Below are 25,129 nucleotides of genomic sequence, written 5' to 3'. Positions count from 1 at the left end.
AGTCCTCTTGCTTTTATCCACAGAGAAGAACTTTGAAAAAATGAAGCAAATAATAAGAGGCAATAGAGACTGATTAACAGCAAAGAGGAATAGCACCTATAAAGGTCAGGAAAGCAAGAGAGCTGTTCATGGGGTGGGCTCATCACAGGCTTACCTGTGCTCCTCCAAGAAGCTGTGCTCTCTGGAGGGGGCTGAGAACGGGAGGAACACTAGGAGGGAAAGGGTGACCCAGTAGGGAAGAGTTCTAAGCAAAAAAAAAAAAAGAAAAAAATTATACATTCTGTGAAATAGGTAAATTGATACAATAAAGAAATTCAGTAGGAATGCAGAATAAACTTGGATAGTAAAATGCTCAAACTGTAGAGTCAAGCTGTCTATGGAAGGAATACAAAAGAGAGCAATGCTAGAAATCAGAAAGCACTATGATCAGGTAACCTGAAGAAGGATGAGGGATTGAAATAGCAGGAAACCAGATGACCATGCCAGGTTTGGATTTTTAAAGATAAAACAAACAAAAAAATCACCTCAGGTATGAAACAACTGAACATGATGTATCATGGCCTCTGACCTGGGGACCATAACATCCAGAAATTCAAGTATGGGAGATTATAAAAACCGCACCTAATTTAGGAGACGTCTATATACTAGTAGTGATCAGAAAACATATGCTGCACATTTTCATTAGGATTCAAAGTGACCTACCGGGACACTGCAGAGCTGGTTTGGAGACATCCTCTCGCCATAGGGAGCAGGATAACGCGGTGGCATCGGGGGCCGGACATGGACAGGCTTGGGACACAGGATCTATCAGGACAAACATATACACAACTACACTCAGTGAAGTCAGTTTTTCCTCCACCTACACTCCCTCCCCTCAAGTACTGGTAGACACACACAACTCAACGCAAAGCCCTACTTCTAAGCAAATTGCTACGGCTATAGGTTCACATGAGAACCTTTGGTCACTTCCTCTTGTAAACACCAAACAACGTGCCACTTGTAACTGAGGAAGATTTAGCTAATTCTCCAGTTATCCCCACCCTTCCATGCTATCTGAGGGAGGTACCAGCAGATATTCTGACTTGCAAATTCTCTGCAAGAGGATATTATTTTGGTAGCAGCGAGGGAGAAGGAATGATAAGAAAGCTGGAGGATTAACTAAGTCCTATTCTGAAGCCCCTGTGATATGGCCGCCATGCTCAGCTGTTTTGTGATACATTGTGACTCCACCGTTTCATAGAATACTGAGCCTAACTAGGCCATACCAACACCACCCTCCCCCCATACCTTCCAAATTGGCCTTCCTTTTCAGCTGCTGGTTTCAGGTGGAGGAAAGTCTATGGAACAGGACTGCACAGGCTCTAGGGAAAGCAGGGATATCTTAAAGGTAAAAAGGGATGTGGACAATGCTGTGTGTTCCCACTCCCCCCGGCTTTTAGTTACCTCTCTGCCAATGTTGTGGGCAGCCAGCAAAACACTTTGAAAAGGATATATACACTAAATGTGGTTAACTACCCTTTTTCTCCCCCAATGAAAAGGCAGCAGCAACAGGAGCAGCACCAGCAAAGGGCATTAGGGAAAGTGTCTCTTATTTGTACTAACTTCTCTTTCTAATCTAATGCCTACCCAAAACTTCCACCCTCCTCCCAGCATTGCCAACTTCCCAAATAATTTTGCCCAGATTCCCAATATCCTGGGCTGAGTGCCTGTTAATGAGAGGTACCTGCTGGTTGAAGCTGGGTACGGCCATCTGCTTAGGTGGGGTGCCTATGGGGACGGCTCTAACAGGAGGACTCCCAATGATAGGTGAAGTTGACCGCCGTGGTAATGCACGCTCAGAAAGGTCTCGATCATCTTCTGGGCCCTGTGGGGGCCTTTGAGGCAGGGCATATTCTAATACAGACACTGTCGGCATTTCCTAATTGAAGAAATGGGTTAAAAAAAAATCAAAACAAAACAAATAGAAAATTAGCCCACAGCCAACTTAAAATGTTTTAATACGTACAGATGCCAAAAGCATCTTGAGAAATTTTTAAACTTTTTCTTTATTCATGTCCAGTAACATTCCCTCTCCTTGCTGTACAGTCCTCTGAATTTTGATAAATACAGAGATTCATGGATCTACTGCCACGGTTAAGAAACAGAGCAGTTTTGTCACTGCCCAAACCTCTGCTGTACTGTCCCTCAGCAGTCAACCCCTTCCACTACCTCCAACCACTGTTAAACACCTATCTGTTCTTCATTCCCATGGCTCTACTTAGCAATGACTTCAGGAATTTGGATTATAAGCTAACAAATTTGAATTCTAATGTCTCCCTTTCTACCTTTTCAAAATAAAGCACAGTCAACTGAGCATTGCTGTGGAGGCTGCGAAAGTGTACCATCAACAGGTACAGTTATGAGCACTAGATCAAATAATCAACACAATAATAGCAAATGATAGACACACCTATACACTGTTTCAGTAAGGAAAGGATCCCAACAGGAGTTTCCACGTACTAGGAATTTGTATAAAGAGAAAATGTTTAATACCTGAGCAAGCAGTGGTCCTCGGATTCGCCTCAGAACTTCAGATCCATCCCAGATGCTGGAATTGAGACTTCCTGGTTGGGGCTAACAAAAAAGGAAAACACATACGCAAAGTCTGGAATACTGAGAGCTTTCTGGGCGATTTAAACTGGTTTCGGTGAACAAAGCTCCAAAAGAGTCTCAACTGCTTGAGAAGACGAAACTACAGTGTTCTAGGATGTACATTATTCCCCACCTTCAACTGCTATGATCAGGAATTATATTAATAGTTTTATATGGAACATGCAAGTTTCTTAGGATAGTAGATGAAACAAAATGCACAGCTCAATACTTCACCTTAACTACTAGTCTGCTATAGTTCTCAAATCAGAGTAACTTACTCACTTGCAGAACTGGCCTGGTCTGCACTGCTCTCATGATTGCTGGATCTTCTAGCTCATTTTCAATCACCATCTTACTGAGCCTTTCTGCCAGATTCTCCTCATGGTCACCCAACAAGTCCATTTCATCCCTTTCTCCATTGCCTGTTTGTTCATTAACTGCCACTGGCAGTTTCTCTTCCAATTCAGCCAGGCGCTCATGGGCTTCTTGCCAATCATCATCTATAAGGACATCATAAGAAAAAAAACATACTTCATATAGGGACTAAAAGTTTTATGAAATTCTTCAATTAACCAAATGAACTCATGTTAGAATATAGTCAGCTTCCACTTAGAGACATGAAATAAGATTTAAGCTAAGAGGCTTAAATTGAAAGTGGGATTTTTGTGATTAAGGACAAATAACATCATGCCAGAAATAAAATTCAAGCAGTTAGACTGATAGTTTAATACATTATGAATGGCATCCAAACTGTATCCTGAAAACAATTTCTAAACTGGTGATAGGTATGTATACAACAACCCATAGGTTTTCAGATTCTATGATTTATCAGGCAAAAAAGTAAAGTTAAAACTCTCTGCATTGGTATACAGGTTCTTTTAAATTATAATCGTCTTCTTTACAAGCTCTCAAATTCATTCATTTCATTCAATGAGTATTTGTTGAGTATATATTATGTGCTAAGTACTCTTTTAGGCACACGGGATAGATCTGTGTATAAAAACATAAAGGTCCCTGGCCTCCTGGAGCATTCCTTCAAGTAGAGAAGAGACAAAAAGTAGACAATAAATGTAATAAGTAAATTCGGTACTATATCAGGAGATGAAATGCTGTAAGAGGACGGAGGAAAAGCAAAGGTTGGAGACTGAGTAGGATGGTCAGAGGTATGTCTCACTTTGAGGGTGACGTCTGAGCAGAATCAAGAGTCCAATAGATGGCTGTGTGGATTATGTGGGGGAAGAGTGTTCCACACAGAGGACATCTATAGAGAAGGCTTAAGGATAAGTGACGATTGTGAGAGATAGCAAGCACTGTGTTTGGATTGGAATAATCGAGGAGAAGAGTAGAAAAAAATGAGGCCAAATGATGGGAGAGAGCTCCTTCCAGGTCATTCTGATTGAAATGGGGGCCACTGGAGGTTTGATGTGGCTTGACTTTTTGAAAGAAACACTCTGGCTGCTGTACTGAGAACAGATTCAAGAATTGGGGAGGAGGGGCAGGGAAAGGAGCAGAAACATGGAAGCATGGAGGTCTGCCAGATGGCTACTGCAGCACGCCAGGGGAAAGGGGATGGCGATCCAGACCTGGTCCGGTCCTTTTCCATGTTAACAACGTCCCCGCTATTCCTGCACACTACTACACAGTCTGGTGCTGGCACAAGGTTATGTGTTCACACAATATGCCGATGCAGTGTTATTTATGAGTCCTGCTACAGCACAGGTAAAAGTCTTCAGAACCCCCATCAGCTTCTTTATTTCCATTGCTCCTTATTTCCCTACCTTATTTCCATCGCTCGGTCATCCCAGTGCTCCTCAATCATCCTTCATTCTGCTTCCACTCACTAGTTCGCTCCTTTTGGCATTTAAATTCAGGTGTCTTTCCCTCCTCAGGGAAACTTTCCCTAAAAAATCTTTTCATTTTAATGCTACCTTCACCTCATCTGAACACCAAGACTTTCAAACTCACAAAACCCCCATGTATTTGTATGTATTTTATTCTTAACTTTAGTTTTGTTCTTTATCCCCTGTAAGCTTCAACAGAAAGGGATAACAGGTAATTTTCCTTATAACATAGAAACACAGAATTCGAGTGTCCTCAATGGCAATCCTTCTCACATCATTCTTCTACATACCTCATTAAAAAAAGATGACAGAAGAGCTGGAGGCACCATAATAAGAAAAGAAAAAGGTACCCAGTATACACTTAGGGTATAATACATTGTAGCCACTTAAAAAAAAAAAAAAAAAAAAGGATGTAGATTTACTATTTTCTAAGGGACTCAAGTACAACTTGTTAAAATTATCTTTTTTTTCCTGCTTACAAAGAAAATACAGGTTTATTAAAAATTTAAACCTCACACAAAGATGTAACTTAGAAAGTTCTCCAGAATTCTACAGGTATTTTAAGTTCTCCAAAACGCAAACTATAAAGTTTAACTGGTTTCTTTTTATTTAAGCAATATATCTTGGACAACTTTTCATGTATGCACACATGCACGTAACTACTGATAACATCATCTCATTCTTTTTAATACCTGTATAAGATTTTTTTTTAAAGATTTTATTTATTCATTCATGAGAGAGAGGCAGAGACATAGACAGAGGGAGAGCAGGCTCCTCACAGGGAGCCTGATGCGGGACTCCATCCCCAGACCCAAGATTATGCCCTGAGCCAAAGGCAGATGCTCAACCGCTGAGCCACCCAGATGTCTCCCTGTATAAGATTCTAATTCTATTGATATAGAAATTTGGATTATTTCCAATGTAATGATTAATACCATAATGAGCATTATAAATATCTTAACATCTTACACAAGTATTTATTAGGTAAGCTAAGTCCCTTCTGGGATCAGATTATAAACATTTAAAATTTGTTATTTTTATTTCATAGCAATAAGTCATATAACACTACTGATCCAAAAAGCAAGGGGAGACAGAATTCCAGATGTATAATTTTTCATTTATCACCTCCCATACTCATGTTTACTAAGTTTACCAGATCCTACCAAAGATGAATAGTTTATTTGTCCTTAATTTAAAAACACCAGTGAAATAGCCATATTCTGTAAGAATGGTTCTCTGTTGTGAATTGACTGTTACTGTTGCAAACATGTAAGCAAAGGGATCTATGTCACAGAATACTCTCATCATTTTAGGTTTTCCTTGCTCTGTGAAAACTCATGTGAAGCAATATGTCAGGAGATCACACGCCCTTACTATTCGAGGATACTTCACTTGTATCTCTTTCAAATGATCTAAAAATAAAATTACTTAGCTGTGTCAAGGCTTGAGCTTGATCCACAATGGTCGAAATGATAAAGGGTAGGCAAAGGATTACCAGTGAAATGAAGAAAAAGAAGTATTTGCTTTCCTTCAACTAATAATCTATATCCTGATGTGGGTTACTAAGTCCCCCCCCCCCCCCCCCACCTCCAGCAGCTGTCCAGGAATAGTTCTCAACACAAAATGAAAAGAAAGTACAAGTGATTTCATTTTAAGGCAACCTAAGTCCCTAAAGATTATAGTAGCTATCAATAAAGGGGAGGTGGAAAGAATGGGGAGCCCTTCCAAGCAGAAGCAGGAGATCCCCAAAGATTCCTCAAGGACAGTCATAACTGGCAGTTTACCCTGATTGTATTTATAGTTACTTCACCTCTCTCATACTTTCCTTCCTCATTTGTTAAAATGAGGGTAATAATAGTATCTACCTCACAGGGTTGTGAGAATTAATAATAAATATAAAACACTTAGAATAGTACCTAATAGATAAGAAGCACTCTGTAAGTGTTAACTTTTATTTTTATAGAATGAGTTGAGATTACTGTGGCCATTTACTGCTCTTAGATGATGTAAACATTTTTCCAGCAGAAGGACTAGCATCTTAAAGAAACATGACATCAGAGCATCAGTAGCAGTCACTTAAAATAACTACTAACAAGTATCATTCAAGACACTCACTCTTGAGTTAAAAGCTATTAAATCCTAACACATGTCAAAGGTCTGATATTTTACCTCTTGGTTTAAAATTCTTTACCCCAGCTCAAACAGCATCTTGTACAGTAAAGAAATCCCAGGTTGACAGCAATTTTTAAATTTTAAATCTGTATAATATTTATATCAAGATATTATGGAGAATTAAGTTTTTGTTTTTTAAAGATTTTATATATTTGAAAGAGAGAGAGCGCATGCGAGTGTGTGAGAGCAGAGGAAGAGGGGCAAGCAGATTCCCCACTGAGCTGGGAGCCAGGCTTGATCCCAGGACCCTGAGATCACGACCTGTGCCCAAGTCAGACATTCAACTGAAGAATTAAGTTTTTAACTTTAGGGGCACCTGAGTGGCTCAGTTAGGTGGCTCTTGATTTTGGTTCAGGTCATGATCTTAGGGTCCTGAGATTGAGCCCTGCATTGGGCTCTCTGTGCTGACATGGAGCCTGCCTGAGATTCTCTTTCTCTCCCTCTCTCTCTCTGCACCACCCTCCCCCTGCTCTCTCTCTAAAGATTTTAACTTTATAATTCATGTATATTATACTCTCAAAGATAAGGACTCATATTTGGAAAACTTTTCTCCATCATAAACTTTGTTGACCAAGAAAAGTCTTTCTTAATCACTTACGATCTAGGGCACAAAGTGAGCTGACCATATGCTATTCCATTGCCTTTACTTTTTACTACCTGTTCTTTTATTGGATAACCCTACAGGCTTTTTTGATGTGTGTGTACTTTTCTTTTTTCCATTATATAAAATACAGTCCTGTACACTCTAATGTCCTTTTAAGGCAATATTCTCCCCCACCTGTGAGGAACATAGAAGCAGAAAAAAATTGTCCACAGCATGCTGAAAGTCAATGAGAAGAGCTGAAACTATTTCTCTTCTGTCCAGGTTCAGAACTGAGGACATAGTAGTATGCCATCTCATCTTCATATAATATCTATGAATCAATTCCATCAACTTTATTTAATGGTGACATTCAGGACAATACTTTAAGAGAAAAGGAGTTGTAGAACCAAGTGCACAATGTCTGTAACTTCTATTGTATCCTGTAGGTTAGACTAAACTAACTTCCAAATACAATTTGCAATTCTCATGAGTTCCTTGCGTTTGCAATTCTATTCTGCAACTCTTTCCCTGTGATCTCCATGGAGAGAGAACAGCATCTTAGATCATGTCATCCTCTTGGAGGCTCTCATCTAAACTATGGCTATGATCCAAAAGGGCTTTGGTTTCCTTCTGTAATCGGCCTTGCTTCTACCTTAAACACTTCTCTTGCTGCTCCGGGTAGTGGCAGTTTTAAACTCTACTGTATTTTGTAAACCTTGATTAACAAACAGTACTATACTTTCTTATTTATGCCAGTTAACTCAGTGTAAGTTTTAACAAATTTAAGTTGTCCTGGTCATTGCAAAACGAGTAACCATTATCACACCTTTAAGACCTCTTTTTTCTTTTTAATATTCAACATTTTAAGATTAGTCACTATCGTGAAATTTCCTCTTGCAACTTAGCTTTGAATATTCGTTCCAAAGACAGAAATGCTGATTCCAAAGAAATCACACATACTTTACACATCCCAACAGAAACACTGTCATTGCTACTTTTCGATACCAACAGTCAAAAGCAAAAAATTTGCATTGACTCTTACCTACTTTTTTTTTGAAAGCACATTTTATGGGTATACTTGCTCCAGGATCTTTATTTCTTAAATTTTATCATGTAAGCTTGTTCCCTAAGTTTCTCATTTTAGTAATTATAACTCTGAGCCATGTTTAGTCTGGCTCTTTAATTTTTTACCTTTTTCTAACTCCTAAAATATTTATCTATATCCAGGAATAGGAAAATTTCATCTGTGCCCAGCCCTTTTCTAACTTATGAAGACTTCCTATCACCACAATTCTTAGAATGAAATGCTTTTTAGTTTATTGAAGATACTATGTAAGCCAATAGTGGGGTCACACAATACATCACTGATTAACTGAATTTTAAAACATATATACCCAAGTCCAAGTTTTCTTTTAGTCTACTAGTTTTCCAAGTTATATATTCCACAAATAAAAACTTCCTTCTTCCAGGATTATTTCAAATCTTCATAAAACGTCTACTTGTCTAACTATTTGCATGCCTTACAGCATCAACCTAGAACCACAGATAAAACAGCTGGAAGGCACTGGACTCAGAGAACACCTGGTTTTATACATAAATAAGGCAAAACAGGGGCCCAGGGGAGTGAAGTAGATGCTTCCAGTGAAGACTAAACTATTTGAGACTTCTAAGAATAGAATATTTTGCCAAGTTTTTGAATGCAGTTACTCTAAGACAAATCACTTATACAAGAGAATATTTGAAGAGCAGGAGATCAAGATGACATTACAGGAGAAAGATGTCTTACCAACAGCACCTGACCCAAATGTATCATCATTGAATTGATCAATCTCTTCATCTTCTTCTCCTAAGCCCTGAAATGCATCTTCATCTTCATCCAGGGGACAATCCTCTAAGGACTAAAAAAAAAGAAGAGAGCTTATTAGGTATTCATGAAGTTCACACCTTCATTTAAAAAAATGCTCATTTTGTCCCTCCAATCATCAAAATAGCTTATGACCTCTTGTAAAGACAGCATTTTTTTTTCTGCCCCAATTTCCCTGACATTGGAAGATGGCAGTATCTTCTTTCAGTTTCTCTTTTCCCAAACACTCCATTTCTCTATCAAGAATCTAGTGTTTCTTCAAGCAACCAAGAAATTAGGCTCCTAACTTTTTTGACATCACTGGTTAGAAGTAATGACAACTGAAAACGAACACTTTATCATTGAGTTTTATGTATGTTTTTCAACAGAAGCATCATGTTACTCATACTCATGTCAAAATATCACTTTATTATGTCCTTTTACAGCCTTCTCTTCATTTTCCACCCTTCTGTTTTCTGTAGGCCCAAACTCTGAGGATGAAACAGAAAGCTAAATTTTCAACCTCAATTAAGTGAACTCTGGGAAAGCCATGATATGGTGAATTCAAGTTCTGGCTTCATTCTCACAAGAGAATGGCGCAAACTTGGCCAAATCGTATTCTGGTTAACTGGTTAAACACCTCTCGAGTACCTACTGTGTCTCCAGCTCTGCGTTAGGCTCTGAGTGGTAACAAAGGGACAATACCTTAGAGAGTTGTGTGAGGATTAAATGAGGCAAAGATTTGGCAAAAATTGTGGACTGCTGAACGATGGTAGTATCAGAACAATTTAGGTTCCTTCTGCTTTAAGCATTTCCCCTCTCCACTTTAGTTTTCCACTGATTTCTTATTTCTCCAAGTTCTCTTTTGTGTTGGCAACTCTGCCTACTGCACCTCATCATCTCTCTCCATGTTTACATCAAGTCGGTTCGGTCTTGAACCATTCCTATCAAGTATCAAGTACACGTGTCCCCAATTTTCAAAGACTCAGGCCACATATCAATAGGCAAGCCTGTGATATACCGTGCCCGGCTACGTCCTGAAGCAGGCTGTTCCCAAAGGCAAGGTTAGGCCAAGAGGCCATCCTAACCTGGGTTAAGCCCTCCCAAAGTTCCCCAAAGCAGGCATGCGACTGCCTCCGCAGCAGAGGCAGCTTCCAGCCGCACTGCACTCCCTTCCAAATCACAAAAGACCTACTTAACCAAATCACTGCTTTTTTAAATTGTGAAGCTTCTCAGCGATCACCTGGAGCAGCCTTCCGTCTACAAAATCCAGAAACTTTCTGTCCAGAGACTAGGAGCAGCTCAAGGTCAAAGGGTGAGTTAGCGGCAGGGTCACAGGACTCCCGACTGTTGCTGCTGCATTCCCGGGATGGTCAGCGAGCCCACGTCTCCCTCCACTCGCCCCAGAACAACTTCTGCGGGACACGCCCCCTCCCAGTTCGGAGCCCGGTTTGGTAAACAGTCTCGGGCCCCAGGAAAGGGCGAGTCCGGGGCCCCCCTCCCCCCGCCCCACGACCCGCCCGTGCCCGAGCCTCCGGGTGTGTGTGTAACCGGAGGGGAGGGGGTTCCGGGTCCAGGGCGGGAAACGTGTATCTAGGCTTTCCCGGGAGACTCTTCCCGAAGGAGCGCCAGCCGGTGGGTGCAGCGCTCTGCCCCCCCGCGGCTCCCGCCGGGGGTGGGGGTGGGGGTGGGGGCGGGGGCTGCTCAGGTCACCGCACTTAACGGGCCCTCCCCACCCCAAAACGGAGGCCAACTCTCCCCAGCCGCAACTGATAGGGGCAGTCCCGCCCCCTGGAGCCGGCTCCGCGCCCTCGGACTAGAGCCGCGCGCGACCCCAGGCCCTACGCGCTCCACTCGGTCCCGCGTCCCGCCGCCAGCCGCCCCCGCCCTCCCCTCCCCTCCCCCCCGGGGCGCGGGGGTGAGAGAGCAGAGGGGGCGCGGGAGGGAGGGAGGGGTCACTTCCGGTCGCAAGAGCTCACCTCGTAGCGGAACATTCTTGGGGAGGGGGGGAGGGAGCGGGGAGGGGAGTGGGGGAGGGAGGGAAGAAGCGCTGCCGCCCCGGGCTCCTCCGCGCGCGCGGGTCCTCCGCCGGCTCGCGACCCCGGGCCGCCGCCGTACGCCGGAGCGTGCGTGGGAACGTGCACAGGCGCGCCTCGGGGAGGGCGGCCCCCGCTCGGCGCTCGGCGCCCGGCGCGGCGGCTGCGCGGGGACAGATTTGGCGTCCCGCTTCCTAGTCTCAGCGGCGGGAAGGAGGTCCCGTGGAGAGAGACTGCGCACGCGCCGCCCGTCGGGGGCTTCCTCGCGAGCCCGACTCGCAGCCCCGCCCCCCGCCCCCCCGCCGGCTTGTCAGCGCCCGCCCCGCGCTCAGGGCCGAGTCACGAGTTTTCCGTCACCGACGGGGCGGAGAGAAACTCGTGATTGCCACAGGCTCTGGCTCCGGAGGGCCCCGGGCTGAGCGGGCTGGCGGACGCGGAGGTGGCTGGGCCGTGTCTCCGGCGGGCGGCCTCGGCGGGCCCGGCCGGGCCTTCGTCGGGGGCTGGATTCGTCGCCGCTCGAGCCGCGCGTCACCCGCTGAGTCCACAGCAGGTCGGAGCCGTGATTTATGTGTGTCGAGGGGATGACGGCGCCGCGCTCCTCCAAAGCGGGGGCTGGTTCCGGGAGGTCCGACCCGGGCGATATTTTTAGGCGCCAGGTGCTCCGGGCAAGTGGCGCGGGGGAGCCGGCAGAGGTCGGCGGGGCCACGGAGCGCCGCCCCCCGCCTGCGCCCCGGGGGACCCCGCCCCCCCCACGCCCAGCGGCCCGAGCCCGGGAAGGCGCTGCTCCGGGGCTCAGCCTCCGCGCCCTGCCCCCAGGGGTCCCGGTGGGTCGCCCCCCCCACACCCGTGCGGGCGCCGCGCAGGCCTCGTCGGGCCCGCTGAGCTCACGGAACTAACTCTCACTTTTCCCCGTAAGGACTAAACTGCAACCACGAAGAACTCATTCCTGTGCGTTTCGCAACTCCTCTCTCCGCGTGTCTGAAAATGCAGCTTGGCCTAGGGATGGCAGCGGCGAATTCCTCACGTGTGAATCAGAGCCTGAGTCCGCACACTTCGGATCTGGAAATAGGAGTCCTGGGTGGGAATCGGTGCTTTGTCACCGGCTCTCAGCTTTTGGGCAAGTTACCCAATCGTCCCAGAGCCTTAATTTCTCTGTAAAAGGGGTTGAATGATCTCCCTGCCTCCCAGAGCAGTGGTTCAATGGCGTGATGATGTCAAATGTTACTAGTCGCTGTTGAAGCCTGCCTGGCCCTCTGCCAGGTGCTGTGTATGGATTATCTAAGTAAATCCTTCCTTAGGCCAACCCCCCCAGAAGTAGGTACTGTTATTTTCTCTATTTTGTAAGTGAGGAACTTGAGGATTAGAAATGTTAAGTAATTAGCCCCAAACCACCCATTGGCAAGTGGTGAGGCTGGCACCTTGGGCCTCTCCGATTCCAGAAACCCAATATGTGAAGCACTGTGACAACTTAACAAAAGCAAGTGCTTATGTGGGCCAGGCCTGAACTTTAGGGGAGAAGAGTAGCAGGTGGAGGGAAAAGATGGTGGTAGGGTTTGGGGCAAGCGCTGAACATTACAGAACAGTACTAGGGACCATCAGATCTTAACAGTGACCAAAGAATTGGTGCTATTTAGACCAGGGATTGGAAACTATGACTGTTGGCTGAATCAGGCCAGTTGCCTTCCTTTTAGCTAAAGTTTTGTGGAAACAGTCACTCTCATTTATTGGTTGCTTTAGGGCAGCAGAAGGCAGAGAGATGAGTACTCTCAGCGGAGACCACTTGGCCCCCAAAGCCTAAAATATTTACTAACAGACTCTATGGGAAATGTTTGCTGACCCTTAATGATACAGATTGTGTTTTCTCATTTATGTTAGAAATCAGATGTTAGAAACACACACCTCTAATTCATGGACTACCTAAGAGATATAATGGCAAGCAGAAGATACTTAGAGCTGGGTAATAAAATGTATTAAGACTTTTGAGATACAGCTAAAGCTGTTTATAAAGGAAAATAGAAAAGTCTGAATATAAATGATGTGGTTTAACTCAAGAAAGAATAAGCAGTAATTAAAGAAACAGAAGACAAGGTGTCAGAGGATCAACAAAATTACCCATTTTTTCTCCTGTAATACCTGTTTGTGAGGTTAATGGGAGTCCTTTTAAAAGAATAATGCATTTTTTTAGTTGTGCAATAAATCCTTTAAGATGGGGAGGGCACAAATTCTTTTCACAAGTGATTCTTTTTTTTTTTAAGATTTTATTTATTTATTTATGAGAGAGAGAGAAAGAGAGAAAGGCAGAGACACAGGCAGAGGGAGAAGCAGGTTTCATGCAGGGAGCCTGACATAGGACTTGATCCCGGGTCTCCAGGATCAGGCCCTGGGCTGAAGGCAGCGCTAAACCACTGAGCCACCCGGGCTGCCCTCACAAGTGATTCTTTAAAAATAAGATCTGACACCTCTGGAGAGTGTCCCTTGAGTGGGTGAAAGAAAAGTCTCTCTGGCGTGCCATTTAGGTAGAAGTTTGACACACGACAGAGGACATCAGTTAGACAAAGCCACTGCGTTTTCTTTAGCACCGTCTTTCTCCAAAAGCTACAAATAATTCCTTGTGGTATTAATAGGCTCTATACATTCTTTTTAAAAAAAATTGAGGTAAAACAAAATTGACTTTCTTGTGAGACTGTTTTAGATGGTATCAATTTTCTTTAAGTAATGTGCAACTCTTAACCAGTGGTTCTCCGCCTCCTCAAGAGAGGCTGTTAAATCTCTGCTGGGCCTCATCCCTAGAGTTTCTGATTCTGTAGGTCTGAAGTAGGGCCCCGAGAGCAAGCTGCATTTATAACAAGCTGCAGGTGACACTGATGCCACTGGTTCTACCTTGTGAACCATTGCTTTAGGTCATTAAACATGAATGCTTGTAGGGTGTCATCGAGGAGAAAGACTCACCAACTGCCCAGAGGGCCATTGCTCATGTAGTCAGCAAACTTGTGGTACTGTGTTCCTTCTAGAGGTTCTAGGAGAGAATGTTTCCTTACCATTTTTTTTTTTTTAAACCTTCTAGAGGTTGCTTGCATTCCTTGGCTTGGAGCCCCATCTTCCCATTTGCAAAGCCAGCAGGCGAGTGTCTTTTGAACTCTACCTCTCACCCTCTCCTTCTGTTGTCACATTCTTCTCTCAAATCCTCCTGCTTCTCTCTTATAAAGACTCTGTGATAAACATCTGGATAATCCAGGATAATCTCCCCATCTCAAGATCCTGAATTACATCTGCAAAATCCCCTTTACCATAGAAAGTAACATATTCATGGGTTCTGGGGATTAGGATAGGGACATCTTGGGGGGAGGGGACATTTTACAGCCTACTATCATGTGGTATGTGTGAACCATTAGGGGAATTTAAAATGATTTTTGGTGGAATACCTGGGTCACCCAGTTGGTTAAGCATCTGACTCTTGATTTTCACTCAGGTCATGATCTCAGGGTCTTGAGATCAAGCGCTGCTTTGGGCTCTGTGCTCAGTGGGGAGTCTGCTTGAGATTCTCTTCCACCCCCTCTGCCTTTGCCCCCCCACCCCGCCTGCTCCTGAGCTCTCTCAAATAAAATAAATATTAAAAAAAAATAAAATAAGGGAAGTCCCGGTGGCTCAGCAGTTTAGCACCACCTTCAGCCCAGGGTGTGATCCTGGAGACCCAGAATTGAGTCCCACGTCGGACTTCTCCCTCTGCCTGAGTCTCTGCCTCTCTCCTTCTGTGTCTCTCATGAATGAATGAATGAATGAATGAATGATCAATAAAATAAGATGATTTTTGGTAGTATAATGAGAAAATGTTTTAAAATTCAAGTATTTTGTATACTACTTAAAGGTGAAAAAAAAAAGGTTCACTAGGTGAAATCATGAAGGATCATTAAAAAGAGAATCACAAATGAGTGAGAGAACATGTAGGCCCACCCTCCTGCCATGGATCCCAGCTTAGTGCTGACCAGTCTTTGACACCAACGTGTTGGGAGACATCCATCTTGTGTTCGTAGCAATTGGCTGCCCTGTAGAGGTGGGAAGACATGGTAGTTTTCTGGAATAGGTCATGGCATTGGAAGATAAAAGCAGAAAGCCAGCTTCCTTGCATGATTTTCCATTACTGAACTGGCAAGAGGTGGGGGAAGCTTATAGTTGCTTCCATTATTTCCTTTGGATTCCCTGAGCATTGCAGGGGAGGGATGGGAACTGATTCCCCTTGCCATTTATCTACATGGCTCAGGAAAGGGATGATGATTCCCTCCTTTCTGAGCCCTTCTCAGAATAAGTGATGGAAGGCAGAAACTATGTACTTTGCATTCGGCATTTTATTCTTATCATGTACTTAATAGTAATTGTCTGGACATTTCTGAGTTCTCTCTCAATCATAAACCAATATGTAGAAAAGAATTGGCAAAGTAAAAATGGATTCTATCTCCTGATTCACAGGAGAGGTCTTCACACGCTATCCCTTGAAGGCCCAGGTCTCCAAGTACCTTTAAGTTCCTGTAGAATCACCGGGGCAAGGTCAGTGGAGCATCCCATTCAGAACAGATCTTTGCCCATTTTACTGGTGACAGCTGGTGCTGAGGAAATGGGGACAGGGTGGAAGAGGACTCAAGAAGGGTAGGGAGGAAGGGAGGAAATTCTGTGAAAGCTTCAACTTAACTCCTCACACCTTCCTGTTCCCTGAGCCTCAGCCTCACTGGTCTGTTTCTGGCATTGGCCTTCTCTATTTTCCCATATCTAAGTGGGAGAAGGTAGGTAAGCTTCTTGTTTTTGGCCTTTTCCTGGGACAGTTGGGGAAAGAGAGATTCAGGCTGGCCTCTGAGACCATTACATGGGAGGGACCTTGGCTATATCTCTTCCTTTGGGCAAACCTTACCAAAGAAAGAGATTTGATCAACAAAGTATGAAAATTAGTCAAAATTCCATGAAGACCATTAACTGTGTTGAGACATTCTGTAAATTACACAGAAGCCTGATGTAAAATAAAGTACAGTGATGTTTAAGAATTCGGGTGCACTTGCTGCCCTCACCTATTAGCTGACACTGAAGAGATGGCTTGCATTCTGGTATTTTAATTTTCTTCCTCTTATTAGTGAAATAGGATACTTGTAAAACACATGACATTTTGTACTTTGACGGTTAACTTGGGATGTTGTAGTTATTTGATATGCATGACCGTCCGAATGTAGTGGTTAAGATAATAATTATGATTTATTTTGCTAGTGATACTGCAGTTTGGCCAGGACACAATGGGAATAGCGCATCTCTGCTCCAGGTTGCATCACATGGTACTGCTTGAAGCTGGGAATGACCCAGTGGTTGGTTGCTAGAACCATCTGAAGTTTCTCTCAACCTGGGAGTTGGTGCTGTCAGCTGAGACCTGAGTGGGGTTTTCGCACTTACATGTGGACTTCCTGTGTGGTTTCTTTCTTCACAGCATGGTGGCTAGATTCCAAGAACAAGTGTCCCGTAAGGGCCAATTGGAATCATATCCCCTATTATCACCTAGTCTTGAAGGTGACATAGCATCACTTCTCCTGCAGTTATAAGGCCACCTAGATTCAAGGGCAGGAAAGATGGACCCCACCTGTGGATGGAAAGAGTGTCAACATCACAGTGGGAGGAGGGCATGTGAGAAGGGATATGTCATGCTGGTCATTTTGGAAAGTTGGGGCCAAGGGGTAGGAGACAAAGCTTTTTGGATAAGAGAGGCCAAGAAACCTCTTGAAACAAAAGTCAAATCTTAACAAGGTAAGTATTTTTCTCCCCTTAAAAAGTCACCACCGCCAGCACCACCTGGGTTTATATGATGGTGTGTGAGAGTGGTACAGAATTAAAGGACATTTGGGAAATCCTTGCAGTTTGGAGCTTATACAATCTTTGGTAAGGACATGGTGGAATGTAGGCCATATGCATGCAAAAGCCTCCTAAAATGCAGCTTGTCAATCATTGCTGGGTTCATTCCAGTAATGGGAGTTATGTTATCTATTGCTGCACAAAAAATTATCCCAAAACATAGCAGCTGAAAACTAAAGTTACTTATTATCTTACAAAGCTTCAGAGAGTCAGGAATCTAGAAGGAGCAGCTTAGCAGAGTGATTCTGGCTCATAGTGTTTCAGGAGGTACAGTCAAAAAGTCAGCCAGGGCTCCAGTCATCTGAAGACAGGTCTGTGCCCAACATAGGTTGACTCTCATGGCTGTTGTCAAGAGGCCTCAGTTTCTCTCTGTGTGGACCTCTCCGTGGAGCTTCCTGGTAGTTCTCAGAACATGGCAACTTCTCCCAGAGTGAGTTATGTGAGGAGGGAGAGGCTGCAGCCCCAGTATTTTATGGCCCAGCCTGAGAAGTCAAGTATCAGTCCTGCCACATTCTGTTTGCTAGAAATAAGTTAACTAAGTATAGCCCACACTCAAAGGGAGGGGGGTTACACTCTACCTTGGAAAGGGAGGAACATCGAAGGATTTTTTCAAAACTACCACAACCTGTTTGAAGGCAAACTCCAAACCTATTAACTGTGGCAAATTTCTGGAAAGATAAATTCATTCTAATACTGTGATGTAAATGATCATAAAATACCAGTGGTACAAATAAGGTGGTATTGGTGTAGAAATGTATGGACTGATAGATACAGGGAATGCAGTAAGCACCGAAGAAATAGAGCTTAAGAGAAATGTGTATTTACTACATGATGAAGATGATAATTCAGTGGTTAAATGGATAAACATGGTTTGAAAATTCTACTGAAGCAGGAGATCCCTGGGTGGCTCGGCGGTTTAGTGCCTGCCTTTGGCCCAGGGCGCGATCCTAGAGACCTAGTGATCGAATCCCATGTCGGGCTTCCGGTGCATGGAGCCTGCTTCTCCCTCCTCCTGTGTCTCTGCCTCTCTCTCTCTCTCTCTCTCTCTCTATCATAAATACATAAATCTTTAAAAAAAAAAGAAAATTATACTGAAGCAGTTGGTTATTTGAGGTAAAAGTTAAAGCCTTGTAGCACAGCATACAACTCAACAAATTCCAGAATGGTAAGTTCCATTTAAAAATTTAAACATAAAACCCCAAGAACAAAATATGAATGAATATTTGATTTCAGGTAACATTTCAGAATGTATTTGTTGTAAAAATGGGAAAATCACAAAGCAAAAGTTTTTTTTAAAGATTTTATTTATTTATTCATGATAGACGTAGAGAGAGAGGTAGAGGGAGAGGTAGAGGGAGAAGCAGGCTCCATGCCGGGAGCCCGATGCGGGACTCGATCCCAGGATTCCAGGATCGCGCCCTGGGCCAAAGGCAGGCGCTAAACCGCTGAGCCATCCAGGGATCCCCACAAAGCAAGATTTGAATTGTGAATTCCACAGTAACATACATGTATAGTGTGTATAAATAGTATATATAATATGTAATATATGTATGAAATAAACTTTCAAAATGCTTCCCACACATACAGGGCAAGCATTGACATAAATTATAAAGACTTAAAAATAGGTCTTAAAATTCTTTAAGCATCTTAGATAAACCCACAAAAATTTTTAAATTGCTATAAAATACATAAAAAGTTCAATTTAATGAACGTAAACTAGATTAATAGTTGCCATTGTAAAAACCATCAAAATGACAATAAGAAAAGAAACAGAAGGAAGAAAGAGAGTGAAGGAGGGAAGAACGGAAGAAAGGAAAGGAAGGAAGCAGCTCAGTGTTGAGCATGAAATTATAAGGCAAATACTTTTGTAAATAGTTTGTGGGAGTATAAATTTGTAGTCTCTAGGAATGCAATTTGGCAATGTGTGTGTAAATAGGGGTTTAAAATTATTTTAACCCTAGGGAAGGAATTAGAGTTAACACACAATAAATTGTATTTAAAGATGTTTATCACAGTGATAACTTGCAATAGTGAAAAATTGGTAGCCCTTTAAGCGCCAATAAGGATAAATGGAAATAATACGACAGCTCATGTTTTAGAAGGCCACTTCAGCAAGGCAGATGTTTACATTACGAGTTAGAGAATGAAACAGGGTGCCACATCTCGTAATATGCATAATGTATAAAGTACCCGAATATTATCTGCTTACTGTTACTTTATCTGTTTACTTTAATTGGGTTAGAAATGATTTTTAACTTTTTTTTCTGTCTACTTTTATAGGTTTCCCAATTTTTCTAAAATTGATGTATATTTAAAAATGAAAAAAGTGGTATTTTAAAAGTAGAACCATAACAAGACAGGTTGGCAAGAACAAAGAAGTTCTTTTATCAGTTCTGCCAGATAATCTTTAGTCCCTTGACCCCTTCTTGAATTTTCCTATTCCAAATGGGGTGAAGATATTGTTTATAATTTTGAAGCATCACCAAATATACTTTTAAAATGACAATACATTCCAGATACATATTATATTCCAGATGTTATTTTTAGAACTTCTCAACACTGGTGGGTTTCACAATAAACATTTCCCAAGACTCCGTCAATAGAAAGGAGAAAAAGTAAGGCTTAATGAGTAGAAGCTTGAAGAACTATTAGTGCTCTTGGAGGGAACCTCTTAAAATTACTCTGAGTACTTATGGAATGCTAGTATATGCAAATTTCAGTATGTGACAAATAATGTCCTTTGATATCACTTGAAGGAACTCATCAATTCAATAAATACGTATTGACTATCTACTTGAGCTGTTTAAGGCACTAGGGATGGATTAGTGAACAAAAAATATGTGCCCATCTTAAATAATATCTTACTTTCAGGAGTTTGCACTGCCATTGGGAGCTAGAAGTAGGAACTGGGGCCTGAGGAAGTAGTAAATCAGTTCCCCTGAGTTGATCATTTTCTGAAGAATAATTTCCTGCCATTTACATGAGCCTAGAAACTCACACATTTCCTAGTGGAGCAGATGTCTTTTCATTACCTTATTTAATGCATCTTTCAGCTCCTTGTTCCTCATACTGTAGATCAAGGGGTTCAAGACAGGGGTGACAAAAGTGTAGACAACAGACACCACACGGCCCATTTCTGGGTTGTAGCTAGAGCTGGGGCGTAAATAGATAAGGCTACAGCAGCCATACTGGAGGAGAACTACAGTCAGGTGAGAAGAACAGGTGGAGAAGGCCTTGTGCCGCCCCTCTGCAGAGCGGATCTTCAGAATGGCACCCACAATGAAGACGTATGAGATGGAGATCAGAGAAAAGGGAATGGTGAGGATGATGACACTGACAATGAAGATCATGGCTTCTTGCATTCGAGTATCCCCACAGGCCAGCTGCAAGATCGGGAGTACATCACAGTAGAAGTGAGTGATTCTGTTGTGGCCACAAAATGGCAGATGGAAAATCAGAGCTGTTAGTTGTAAGGCTAGAATGAAACCAAGGACCAGGGCTCCCAGAGCCAGCTGGGCACACAGCTGCCATCTCATGATGAGGGTGTAACGCAGAGGCTTCCGAATAGCTACAAACCGATCATAAGCCATGATCCCCAAGAGGATACAGTCAGCACTGCCCAGAAAGACAAAAAAGAACATCTGTGTGCCACAGCCAGCGAAAGAGATGGGTATTCTCCCCATGGTCAGGAGGTTGACCAAAGCGAGAGGGGCAACAGTGGAAGAGTAAAAGATCTCCAGAACTGCCAGATTGGCCAGAAAGAAATACATGGGAGTGTGGAGTGAACGCTCTGCCCAGACAGTGAGAAAGATTGTGGCATTACCAGTGAGACTGCCAATATACATTAGCAGGAAAGCCACAAAAATAAGTATTTGTATCTCCAGGATGGGTGAAAATGGATGAAAGTGGAACTGGATGTCTATGGTTTGGTTTTCATCCCCCATAAAAGTGGCACCTCAGGTTTTCTAGGACAAAAGAGAAATTGTTAGGAAAGAAAGTGCTTTGAGCTTTAGGATGAAGGTGATGAAACCGAGTTAGCACCTATAGCTTTAATAATCTTGAAGAGAGTTTATGCTGGGCAGGTCGTTCTCTATTGTTGCTTGTGTTCACCAGCTCACATTTTCAAGAGAGTTGGCTCAGTTTAACTATAAAGGATATCACTTTGAGTAAGAGCCACAAATTTGCCCCATGTGGCAATTGAGCTCAGGACTTTGACTTCACTTTTGTTTTGCAAGAACCAGCAGAACTAATAACCACCAAGCCTCGAAACCTACACGTTGCCTAGCAATAATATACTGGCCATCAAATACGAAGTCATAATGATCTTGAGTCCAAGTCCTATTTTATAAATTAGGATCATATTATCTCATATGAAGGATGCTCCATTGTCCTCTGAAGGTTTATCTCCCTAGACAAAAAAAGAGGTCAACTTACGCCGATGCAGCAGTATTGAGCACGATGGTTCCGTTACTGGTTTGTGATTGCAGAAAAAATTCTGACCCTTCTAGTATATTGGCCCTTAACTGTAAGGTTAGAATGAAACCAAGAACCAGGGCTCCCAGAGCCAGGTGGGCACACAGCTGCCATCTCCTGATGAGGGTGTAATGCAGAGGCTTCCAAATAGCTACAAACCTATCATGAGCCATGATCCCCAAGAGGATACAGTCAGCACCCCATAAACTCATATAAACTTATATAAACTTATTATATAAACTTTGTGTTTTTAACCAAGGGTCAAGAGTACAGCAGCTTTAGAAACATCAGTATAGACCTCTAGCTTTGGAAAGTTTATAAAAATTCTTCCCCCCGCCCCATGACAATTGGGCAATGCCCACATTTGTGCAAATGGCAGAGAAAGTACCAAGTGTGATATCTTGTACACCTTTCTAAAACCTCTTTTTTCTTTTATTCTATTTGTGAGATAATTTGTTTTATGTATGTCTGATTTATCAAAGATACATGATCCTTTGCAGGGTAAGGACGGTATCTTTTTCCTCCCCATCTAACGCCTAGTATGGTGACCAATGAATGTTTGTTGAATGAATAAATTAATGATTACGGTTTTCACCATCTGGGTAGATTTACATTTAGGTAGAGCACATAGTCTTGCAAAGTGTGACTTAAGGGTTCATGGAAGGAAAACATTCCTTTTACAAGCCGGGTGCAGCTTAATTCCTTTGTGTTTAGAAAACATGGTCACTGAAAATTTGCCCATCTTAATTAGTACTTATTAGTTTGGCTTCAAATAATTCAGTGCTCAAATCCCAAACTGTTTTCCTGTATGAGGAAAATAATCTTCTCTATCTCCCTGAATCTCTCTTTGAAGATTAGGCTGATGTGCATTTCTGGTCTGGGCGTTGCACTGCTCTGGGCCTCTCCACTGGAAGGGACCAAGCATTCATGCAGAGTTTCCTCTAGACTATTGGGAGTAGCTTGGGCTGGAATAGACTTTCAAAAGGAAACTAGAGCATTTAAAACAGTAGGGCTTTAGTTCAGCTGCTTTGTAGTTAACTGTCACACCCATACACACACTCTACCCAGTAGTCATCCCATAGGAAGTCATCCAAACTCCCATAGTTTTGTTAATTACTGCTTGGATCTGGGTCAGGCTCATTCTTCCAGGAAGGAAGATTAGACATTTACCAAAGGGGTAGGAGATGAAGAGTAAAGACCTTCATTCATAAAATTAAATTTTTCCTGGTAAAATGAAAAATTCACCCAGCTGAAATGAAAATGTAAGCTAAGATGGATGGCAGTGAGAGTGTAAATTAAGAGGGTCCGTTATAATGCCATTGTATCTGTCAATAAATAGCACCTTACCTGATTTTATTTGCCAGAATCAACTTCTCTTTCAGGCCCTGGAAAGGGGAAAGATTTTATTTAAAAAAAAAATTATTAGATCCATGCCAAGCATGGGACTTGAACTCACAACCCTGAGATCAAGACCTGAGCTGAGATCAAGAGTCAGACTCTTAACCAACTGAGCCATCCACCCAGACACCCTGGAAGGGGGAACATTTTAGACCCCTGTGCATATGGGAGGGAAGTGACATAACATGGACATAAACCTTGAAAACTGACTAGATGTCTTACAGCAACTTAGGAACAATTCGTTATAGAATATTTTATGCTTTCTCAATGTATTTATGTTCCACTATCTCAGTTTAATTGTCTTAAAATGTTCAGCAGGTAGGAAGGTAGCTATTAAAACTTCCATCTTGAGGCTGAAGCGCAGAAAGGGTAATTAACTGACCTATTATTATCAGGCAATGATTTAGAGGTTGAAGAGAGGCTAGCGTTCAGATCTCCATGTACTTATCAGTGATTATAGAAATCTTAGCTTGATTCTTGTTGCAGGACCATGAACTAGCTGTGATCTTGTCACTGACACTCCCAGTGAACTCAGAACAAGTCAGCAAATGGCTTTTCTCAGGATAAGGTTCTTACATAAATAGAAGAATGATCTTAATGATGCTAGAGGAAAAGATAAAGAGAATTCTGTTCTAAACTTGTAGCTAATTCCATGAATCTACATTGTTTGTATCATTGGGGCTCCTCTAAAAATGCTACTTATTAAAACTTGATGAGCCTTGGCTTACCCTCTAAAGAGATCAGATTAGCTCAGAATTAAAGCGGTGCTTACAGGCACCAAAAGGATCAATCTCTGGTTCCTAAAAACATGGTCATACTGATTGGTCCTCAGAATTGGCAGTAAAGCCTAGCAGAGTTAAGGATTTGAGTACTGGAGTTGAGGAGACCTGGGACCATCACCTGTCTCTGCTTTGACCGTCTATGTGACTTTGAAAAGTTTCTCTCTGTGCACTTCACTTTCTTTGTCTTCAAAGTGCTAATAATATCAACATCTATCCCACAACGTTGTTGTAAAGATTAAATGAGGGAATGACCATAAAGTGGTTTGTACAGTATCTGGTGGTGGTGTCATTCCAGGCTAGCTATTACCATGATTGATTTTTGAAAAGCTGTACTAATGGTCCTGTGTGAGTCTTACCATAGATAACATGCATTCTTATTCTGATATTATAGTATATAAAATCTTTGATGATCATGTTTTCCTGCTTTTAGTTCTCTATGTACAAGTACATGTCTCCCTGCATCTGATTTACCTCCACAGGACAAAGTATGAGTATGTTGGTATGATATCATTATTACTCCAATTTGAACCAGGACAATCTAGTTCCAAGAGGGAATCCAGTAACTATAAAGATATTTCCAATTCCATCTGAATTTTCCAGTGTATTTTGATCTCTCTGGATTTTAATTACTATAATTGATGACTTAGGCTATTTATATTTTCTCTTATTTCACATTCTCCAAGAAGGAGGGGCTCATGGCTCTCATATCTCATTCGTACTATTATAACACTCAGCACCTATCATTGTATCAGAATACAGGAGACAAGTTAAACCAAATGTATGAATGAATGAATGATTTCTTACTTGTATATACGAGGGAAAGCGAGAACATATAGTATTGTCTGGGATATTTTGAGGTTCTTGTAAGGAGTAGTTCAATGTAGGGCCTTATTATAATCCTCATAAGAAATGAAAAATAGTGGGTGCCTGGGTGGCTCAGTGGTTGAATGTCTGCCTTTGGCTCAGGTTGTGATCCCGGGGTCCTGAGATCAAGTCCCACATCAGGTTCCCTGCAGGGGGCCTGTGTCTCCCTCCGCCTGTGTCTCTGCCTCTCTGTGCGTGTCTCTCATGAATAAATAAAATCTTTTTTAAAAAATGAAAAATAGTAGGGAACTTATCCAGAATATTTTGAATCTTGGAGCCAGAGCCAAAAGAATTTCCACCTGATTCTTTAGGACCATACAAATTTGTGTTAAATAACGAGATGTTAAGGAGTTAGCCTTTTTACCCACAGAATGGTCATTGCCATTCTTGTGACTAGATGCATAGCTTCTCAGTTCTTTTAATTTTGAAGTTGTCAGATGTTTTTTCTGCACTGAACTCAAACTGGAAATTGTTCAATGCACAGTAAAACAGTTTCGATCCCCTCCATCTGTCTTCACTTGGACTCAGTCATGGACCCATGATAAATCACAGGTATATTAGTCGCTGATTACATGGAAAGAAGGCAAAACATAGATCAAAGTTTTCTTTTTTTTTTTATAGATCAA

The 25,129-nt window shown here is 42.5% G+C and overlaps 2 protein-coding genes across 2 annotated transcripts in view; both read right to left on the bottom strand.

Annotated features, from left to right (window-relative positions):
- Positions 1-11,298, bottom strand: part of PATL1 (PAT1 homolog 1, processing body mRNA decay factor) — a 29,396-nt gene extending 18,098 nt beyond the window's left edge. Inside the window, exons 1-7 of the mRNA XM_025452318.3 lie at positions 11,050-11,298; positions 9,014-9,125; positions 2,914-3,131; positions 2,533-2,613; positions 1,724-1,918; positions 703-804; positions 155-244 (exon numbers count right to left, since the gene is read on the bottom strand). Coding sequence (XP_025308103.3) covers positions 155-244; positions 703-804; positions 1,724-1,918; positions 2,533-2,613; positions 2,914-3,131; positions 9,014-9,125; positions 11,050-11,064 — 813 coding nt within the window. The 5' untranslated portion in view covers positions 11,065-11,298. The remainder of the gene's footprint in view (positions 1-154; positions 245-702; positions 805-1,723; positions 1,919-2,532; positions 2,614-2,913; positions 3,132-9,013; positions 9,126-11,049) is intronic.
- A 2,587-nt stretch (positions 11,299-13,885) lies between these two features.
- On the bottom strand, positions 13,886-22,872 carry LOC112663408 (olfactory receptor 10V1-like). The gene has a single exon (XM_049096789.1). It carries the CDS (start codon positions 20,928-20,930, stop codon positions 19,992-19,994), a length of 939 nt encoding a protein of 312 aa, XP_048952746.1. The 5' UTR covers positions 20,931-22,872; the 3' UTR covers positions 13,886-19,991.
- Positions 22,873-25,129: the final 2,257 nt, after the last annotated feature.

This window comes from Canis lupus, chromosome 18 (assembly GCF_003254725.2).
Source record: "Canis lupus dingo isolate Sandy chromosome 18, ASM325472v2, whole genome shotgun sequence".
Taxonomy (NCBI): Eukaryota; Metazoa; Chordata; class Mammalia; order Carnivora; family Canidae; genus Canis; species Canis lupus.
This window is presented reverse-complemented; position numbering and strand designations above follow the sequence as displayed.

Coding starts and splice junctions, on each gene's coding strand:
- LOC112663408 (XM_049096789.1), bottom strand. CDS start 20,930: ATGGGGGATGAAAACCAAACCATAGACATCCAGTTCCACTTTCATCCA.